Genomic DNA, 8508 nt, shown 5'->3' with positions numbered 1-8508 from the left:
ATGTTGAGATGCTGTTTGTGGGTGATGATAATAGCTTAATTTTCCCACAGCTTTGAGTTGACAAGCTATGAGTGTGGTAGTGTAATTTATTAATAGAAATTATAATGGGTCTGCGAATTGGTTATTAGATGCATTTTTAGATTGGTCATTACATTAAAGCAGGGAGGATGAAAGGACTTGTCAAAAATCACATGATGAATTATTGGCAAAGCCAATAAACAAATCCTAATTTCTTTAACAAATGTACAGAGACAGCTAATGACAGCTAACTGTCAAAAAGAACAACACAGCTCATGTAAAAATCAGAACACCTTTTATTGTTCACTGTCAGAGAAAATACAGCATATTACACATGGAAATAATGTGTGTTCATGTGAACACACACAGTGTGGAAGGATGTATATCCTCCATGTTTTAGTTATCCAGCTAAAGGTTTTTCCAGTATATTTTCAAGGTTAGTCTGCTCATCACAATAGACTTTGTTTGTTATTGATTCAAACAATTTGTTATTGATTCAAAATGTATTCAAGTGTAAAGCAGTCAAAGATGGTTACAAAGCCTGTAGTAACAAGTGCCTCTGTTCTGGCTTCTGAGAAATGCAAGGACGAAAGCAAGGTACATTCCGCTACTGGGAATGCACCAAGAGCATTTCTGAGGAAGAAATAACTTTTTTCACGGCTTGTCAGTGTACTCCCCAGCCTATTAAAGAGAAGCAATGGATTCCTATCCAGCCCACACTAGCTGATGCAGTTTGCCAAAACAGAGGTTGCTTGTTGCAGCTGCTGGGGAATCCAGCATTGTGATCCTGGTAGAGATGTCATGGTATCCTTTCTTAAGGCACCTATCAGCATAGGATCTCACCACTGATCTCATAGGCTGCTGCTGCCGCTAAAAAATCAACTGACACATTAGGTTACTTAATCCCTGTAGTAATTCTATTAACATCCTTAATGGAGGTATAACAGGAATGAATTTACCCCTCTACACTAATGTGAGAGGGAATTGCCCTGGAGAGCCTGTAACTACAGTGTGGCAGGGATGCATGAAAAAAACCATTTCTCTGTCTGTTTTAGTGCAAAATGAAGTGTCCTGATGGGCTGGAAAACCTCCCTGTCTTCTGGGATTTTGAACTCCTCACAGCACTAATGGTGCAGGTGTTCCCTGTGAGAGGGTGATGTATCAGGGCTCTGGCACAGCAGCAATGCCCTCCTTACTGTTTGCTGTGTGGCCACACTTCCTTCTGTCTCTCTCACAGGTATGCATAGCCTGCCTCATCACACAGCTTCTCAAACACAGCATTTTCATTCACCTTTATGGTTTCTTCTCCTTGTCCCTCCATCTGATTGTGATTTATCTGCTTGCTGCTCCCTGTCAGAAGGGCAGCTTTGCCTGGACTCTGTCACTGGACAAAGGACTGCTAAAAATAAGTAACAGAGCTACAGTCTTGACACAGCATTGTATAGGGAACAGATCAAGAACAGAAATGAGAAATTCTCATTTTCTTTTTGTTTTCCTCCTGATTATCTAGCCTGTGAGGAGAAGATTTACCTGATGCAATACCCATGTGCATAGCCTGTTCCTAGGACAATTTCATTGCAGTGCAGTTCTGTCATAAGGGCTTCTCAGCATTGTGAATCAAGAATCATATCCTGAGTTGGAAGGGACCACAAGGATCACTGAAATCCAACTCTTTGCCCTGCACAGGACAATCCCAAGAATCACACCATGTACCTGAGATCATTGTCCAAACACTTTTGAAATTATGGTCTCATGAAATTACCTCAAGTATGTAGGAGCTAAAAAGTCACCCCACAAAACCTTCCCAAGGACTAGACACCATTTTTACAGACTTCTACAACAGCCCAGCCTCCTGCTGTGGGGTTTGTTAAGACTATATAGGGTGACTAATGGGGCTGGGGACTGGAGGATTCAGACAGGAAGCCACAGGAGAGTCTGACTAATTTTTCTGCTAGCTCAAAGACTATTGCCACATATGCAGGTGCAGTGATGTGACTACTACGCTGCAGTATCTCATCTACATGGTTGGTGATCTCCATGTTAATATACTAAATTTATTCTGTTTGATAGCCCATCCTTTCCTCCCACAGCGGCTGCAATCCCAAGAGATGGAGTAGCCCAGCTCTGTAGTGATCCAGGAGACAGCGAGAGAGAACAGGCAAGGTGTTGTGTGCGTGGGATGCACACACACGCACAGGGATTTTATTTCTCTTTCTGCCTACGGTAGTTACTCTCCACATTCAGCACAGGGATGAGAAGTCCTAGCAGCCACTTCTTCCCAAAGACTTCTTGCAGGTTCTCCCTCCAGGGCCGGGCTCTTACCACCATTCCTTTCCGCACCTGGTACCGTGTCTGCCCACGCAGGATCAGCAGCATCTGGTGGCAGCAGAAGCCAGCACAGGCCAGTCCAATCCCAAGCCAGAGGTAGAGCATGAGGACGACAAACATCTCAGAGCTAAGGAGACGTCCTGCAAACCAAGAGTTGGGAGGAGGGAGGGAAATAAAAGAAAGAGCTTCGACACACCTCACATGCAGCTTAACACAGCCCCAAGAACCAACAAGCCACCTGATTTCACTGCCCACAAGTAGGGAAGTAGGAATAAGACAGGCTGGTTGCTCTAACTACATTAAATTATTTTCTTCATAATGTCTGATACAATGGACCTGCTGGGGAAATACTAAAATGATAATGGTCTCTATACACATCTCCTTTCGCTGTTAATGTGAGGATCTAGATTACAGGGACAAATTCAGCCAGATGTAAAGCACATCTTTAAGACTCCAGCACTATTTTGAAGAATGATTAATTTATTTAAGGATTTACCTGCTCATCACAGTGAATCTAAGATTTCTAGGATTTTGAAAAGGCAAGTGGATCCTACAGCATGTAGATCCTTCAACAAGCCTTCCGGTTTGTATTAACACCAGGCAGAAAGATTTGAGATTTCTCTCTCTTTTTCTCCCTCTCTTCTATATATATACAAATGTTTAGAAAGCAAAATAAATTAATAATGACTTTCCTACCTTTGAGGAAAGGCAGTTTCCATGTGAATGCAAGAAAGAAACAGAAACCTTTCTAAAATACAATCTAAATTCCTTTTATTAGCTGCTGCTAGAATACTCAAAATACTTTGAAAGTCTGAAGCTCCTAATTCAACTGGGGGGTTAGTATATATTTCTGATTAATATATTTGAATAAAAATATTCTGTAGGCCCTTTCCTCTACAATGATTTTAGAACTCCTTCTGGAAAATATTAGTACAACAGCAGGTGTCACTCAGTGACCTTTCAGTGTGTAAGCAGATCTAAACCCATTAATATAATATTCTCTGTGTGCCCATATGATGTTTATGCACATATTTTGTGTATATGGGTATATTATTAAACACCCATATTTACACACAGGCACACAAAGGAAATTAAATGTGTGTCAATGCTGATATAAATAACTGATATATTTTCACTGGTTCCTGTATGATTTAGAAATAAAAAAAGGTCTCACATGCTCCTATTCCTCTGGATGACCATGGGCCCTACAAGCATAACTGTGATGATAGAGCAGAGTTTGCATGGACAGTAGAGGTGTGCTGCCTAGAGGTGATACACTGGTGCTTCAGGTTCAATACAAGGGTCACTGGATATGCATCTCTTGCTTCCCTTACACAGAAGGCTGGATTAGGTGGTAGCATTTGGTTTTGCAATCTGTGAATCCTATTTTTTCCACCTGGCAGTGCTGTAAGTGAGAGATTGGGACAGGCTCCTCTGAGGATAATTTGTAAGGACACTGACTACAGCCTCAAGCTTTCAGAGACTGTCCTCACTTGAAAAAGGCACAGGCACTTCCTAAATGCAATGTCATCTTTCCCTTCTTATTAGATCCCATTCAGCTCAGTGGGCTCCGTATGCAACACAGCAAGAGAAGAACAAGCCCCTTAGGATAATGACAAATCCTCATACCAATTCTGTCAGAATGACTTAATCTACCACATAGGAAACCCAGAGCCAAATATTGGATTCTCTATCCCTCTTTTACTGGACCAGAGCGTGACAGATATTTGTTCTTTCCAGACAGCTGATACTGAGATGGGATAGGGAGAGAGACATTTTCTTTAGACCCTGTGCAAGGCAGATATAAGCTTTATTTATTTGACCTGCTGAAAATCAATATCCAGGAAGTAATTACCCTTGTTTCCCCTTGAAAATATTAAGCATCTCTGAGCCATCCTTTCCAGATACATAATTTTTTTAACCTTTTCTTCAGGTTACCTACATAAAGCCTTTTCTATAATTTCTTTTGTGAGTCCAATCTGCTCAGTGTTTACAATAGTGCTCTCCATTTGTCCCTGATCTCCACAGTCTCTTTTAGGCTTGGATTCTTTTTTTCTCTAAGTGACCCAGTGTGATCTCAAGCTTATATTGCCATATATTATCCATGCCAGAAAATTGGCTGTATTGTAGGCTGCAGTTATAGACTTTGGGTCAGATTCTGAAATCCATGCCTGAGTAAAGTCTGGGTAGAATGAGCCAGCTGAAAACTTTCCCAGCATGAAAGCAGGGAACACTTAGTTGACATAATACCAGCAGATCCACCCTTTGTCCTCCTTGACTACTTCTGCAGTACAGTGGGCATGAAGGAGAAGACGAAAAGATAAAGTTTTTTCCCTGCTATCGCATTTCTCTGCTGGGATCATACAACAACTTAAGTAATAGTTACATTAGATGAAAAATACTGTGTGAGCAGCCCTTCCAGGCAACTGTTCAAGACCATGTTTTTCTTTACTGAAATGGAGGTTAAATGTGCTGGTAGAAACCCAGTAGGCCCTTCTTCCCAAGCAACCAAGACACCACATGCCTGTTTCTTGCTGTGTGAGGGAGCAGTTCGCATCTCAGCAGAACTACTGGTTTGGTGGGAGCTGCTGGGAGCTGCTGGGAGCTGCTGGGAGCTGCTGCTTCTCAAGGGTGTTCTGGCTCTTAGCCCTGCACCCAGCCCCATTGTGTCCCACTCAAACAGTGCCCACATGTTGTCTTCGTATCCCCAGTTGCTGACACCAGAGCTGGGGCACTTCAGTGTCTCTGCAAAGATATGCCAGGACCCACCTCTGTGCAGATGAGCCCTCAGAGTCAGAGAGAACTAATTCCTTGATAATCTCCTCCCACATCCCTGCTCCCCCTCCCAGACTGCTGTGCTGAGCAGAGCTTAGGCACAGGGGAAAATCATTCCCAGTGTTTTTAATGCTAGTAAAGCTCATACAACATTATTTACAAAAATTCTTCTAGATGGAAAAATTACTCCATAAAAATGTCATGGCAGGATTTCATGTTTATTGTCTCTCAGTGATTACCATGACAAATCTGCTAATTTGCCAAGTAGAGAGATATTTGTTTGTTTTCAGATGGCAACCCTGCAAACCCAGCCTGGAATCTGAAAAGCAAGCTGGGGCCTCTCTGGCTTCTGTATCCCCAGCAGTGGAGACTAAACACTCAGATCTTAATCAACACTTCTGGTGACAGTGCACAAGCCAAAACAGACTCCCTTCTTACTGAGCTCAGCTGAACCTGCAAAGCTAAAATTTATGGGATACCTATTTTAGTCTAGTAAAAGCTGATGTAAGTGTGTGAGGTAGGAGCTGCATAGAGGGGAAATGGCAATTTTCTGCAGTCGCTCTCAGGGCAGAGTAACAGTCTAGGCTGTCTGCATAATCCCTTCTCTGAGATCAGGTTCTGTCTAACTCTTGGGTTTGGACAGAGAAAGGATTGAGGTTGGAGAGTTTGAGGGTGTGTTGAAAGGTGAAGAGGAAAGGCTGGAAGACCCGAGGATGAGTTATGGGAGCAAAATCAGGAGGGGGAAGGAGAAGGGTTGTGGAGATTTATGAAAAAGCAGGGAGACAGGGGAAAGGGGAAGAAGCCAAAAGAAGGGTAAGGGGTGGTGGCAAGGAGAAAGGAGGAATTTGCTTTTAGTGTGGAGCTTTTGCAAAGAGCAGCACAGAGAATTTCCCCTGGTTCTCTGTGGACTTGTGTCCCAGACTCCGGTCACAGAACAGGTAGCTAATCACGTCACATTAACTCCTCTCTGTTTCTGTTGCCTGAACCCCAATTCTCCTGTACTGGAAGGATGAAAATATCTCAGTAAGTTTGTGCTGCCAGGAGGCAAGAGGTGGGTGACAGTGAAAGGAGCGAGTGGACCTGGATTAAGAGAATGAAGACATGGAATATGGGATACCTGCAGGGATATGGGGAACCTGCAGATTTGTAGGGTACAGAAACCTCCAGAACCCCCCACCCTTGCCTGTAGGACAGGCAAAAGATCCCCCATACGTGCAGTGAAATCCATCTCCTCTGTCTAATTAAAACACATGCCCTGCACAACAGATAGCCCTATTCTATCGCCACTAAGTTGGTTATGGGGCATTTTCCAGAGCCTAATGCATTAGGAATATGGCTATGGCTATAACCTGGAGTGGGTCCCAGCTTCTATTTCAGATGAAGCAAAGTCTTTTGAAAAGGCTGGCTGTAGCCTCCAAAGAAGGCCAATTGCCCCTCTTGCCCATTTCCATACCACACCTCCACACAGATGGCTATCCAAATAAGATCATGTCCCCCCATCCCAGGAGCCCTGGAGGAGGAACATGCTCCTCATCTCTGAGCAAGGAGTCCTTACCTGAGAAGAACTGGCTGATGGAGTGAGGCAGAAGAGTGAGGAAGGCCAGTGGGTCTGCAAAGGACATGGAAAGTGTGGCAGAAATGTAAGCCATGCCTGCCACCAGGGAGTCAAGGCAAGCCAGGGAGGTGTAGAGGCAGAACATGATGAAGTTTCGCATGTTCTTGCTCCCGATGCAGTTCCCTGTGAAGAAACAGTGGTGGTCATGCCTCTGGGTGACTCTGGTACACAGTCTACAGAAGTGAGTGCTGGGCAAGGCTGAGCCAGGGGACCTGCTTCCATCCAGCCAGTCTGCCACTTCGGCTCCTTTGCCCAAGTTTAAGTCCTTGCCCAAGTCCTCGGGGGAGCTCTGGATCACAAGGACGTAGTTGCCCAGGGCATTAGCTGAGAGGAAGAGGAAGAGGGCCCCATGCAGCAGAGCAGGCGAGAAAAGAGGGGTGGTGGAAGGGTCTCTGAACATGCTGGGGATGAAGACAAAGATCTGGAGGACGAAGGTCACTAGGGAGATGCACAAGAAGTAGGCTGGAGCGACAACATTGAGCAACCTGAGAACTAGCATTGCGGATTACGTTCCTGCAGGGGAAAGCAAGGAGAGAAGGAACATCACCGCTCCGGCTGCACACTTCATCCTTCCATTTCCTGCCGGGTCCCGGCCCCGCTGCCTTCGGGAAATGCCCTCCGGGAGCCGCTCTCCCTCGCCGCCGCCCCACGGCCCCGGCCGGGCCGGAGCAAAGGGACAGCCCGTGGGCAGCGACCGCTCCCCGCTTCCCGGAGGAGACACCCCGGCCCCGGCGCCAGCCTCCGGGGAACTTGCAGCAGCGGTGCCCCGGAGGGGCTGCAGCAGCTGGAAGGGGAGAGGCGGCTCCCGCGGTGTGCTGGCGATGTGAGCACTGCTCTGTTCGCCTAGCAGAGTCTCTCTGCCAGGCAGGGTCAGTTTTGGTATTGCATGAGAGGAAAAAAGGTGGTGCTGGAGGAGGGGGGAGTGAATTGGAAAGGAGGGGTGGGAGGAGGAGAAGGGGAGGGGGGAGAGTTTGCTCTAATCCACTGCAATACGGATCAAATCCAATGCTCTAATTTATCCCTTAAAGCCACGGATCTACAGATTACCTCTATGACCGCTGCCCTATTCTGCACGAAATTAGAAAATATACAAAACAGCTGGTCAAGTGCTGTCCGGATGCAACCTGCGGCGCTCGGCTACCGAGCCGGGGCAGCCCCGCAGCTGCAGCCGCAGCTCCGGCCGGGCACGACGCATCCCCGCCGGACGGGCGGGCACCGCCGGCCCCGGGGCTCAGCCTGCAGCGTCAGGACACAGGAAGCCCGGGGGGGCACACGCGGCGGGCAGCGAGCTGGGTGGCCGTGTGGGTGCTCCGCCACCCCGAGCAAACCCACGCCGGCAGCCCCAAGGACTCTCCAGCGCCGGTGTCTGCAGAGCCCCCGCGGCCCCGGACGCGCCTCGGCCCCGCGGCGCTGCGGGCTGCATCTGCCACCTTGCAGTCCCCTTGTCCCCAGGCGCGGCAGGTGCCGCCCGGTACCGGCATGTCTGGCGCCGGCGGAGCCGCTGCTACAGCCGGCCATGCCGAGATCCCCACGGCAGCCGAGCCGGAGCGCAGCCCAGAGTCCGCCCTGTGCTTCCTCTCCCTCGTCCTCTTCCTCTCCCTTTCTGCTCCTTTCCTGTCCTTCTTCTCTCTGCCCCTGCCCCGTGTCTGTCTCTCTCCTTCCAATGCCCCGTGTCTCTCCCTGTTCCTGTCCTTGTCCCTGTGCTTTTCAACCCCGGAGTTCTCCTTCTCCCTCCCGCTCTTTATCTCCCTCCCCCGCCCTGTTCTTGTCCG

General features: G+C 47.5%; 1 protein-coding gene across 1 annotated transcript; it reads right to left on the bottom strand.

The window, feature by feature from the left end:
- Positions 1-297: 297 nt before the first annotated feature.
- ZDHHC22 (zDHHC palmitoyltransferase 22) lies at positions 298-7235 on the bottom strand. The gene is made up of 2 exons (XM_085061689.1): positions 6677-7235; positions 298-2486 (listed from the first exon to the last, which is right to left on the bottom strand). The coding sequence occupies exons 1-2, from the start codon at positions 7233-7235 to the stop codon at positions 2221-2223; spliced, it is 825 nt and encodes a 274-aa protein (XP_084917815.1). The 3' UTR covers positions 298-2220.
- Positions 7236-8508: the final 1273 nt, after the last annotated feature.

The sequence above is a fragment of the Lichenostomus cassidix genome, chromosome 5, assembly GCF_008360975.1.
Source record: "Lichenostomus cassidix isolate B80296 chromosome 5, HeHo_3.0, whole genome shotgun sequence".
Taxonomy (NCBI): domain Eukaryota; kingdom Metazoa; phylum Chordata; class Aves; order Passeriformes; family Meliphagidae; genus Lichenostomus; species Lichenostomus cassidix.
This window is presented reverse-complemented; position numbering and strand designations above follow the sequence as displayed.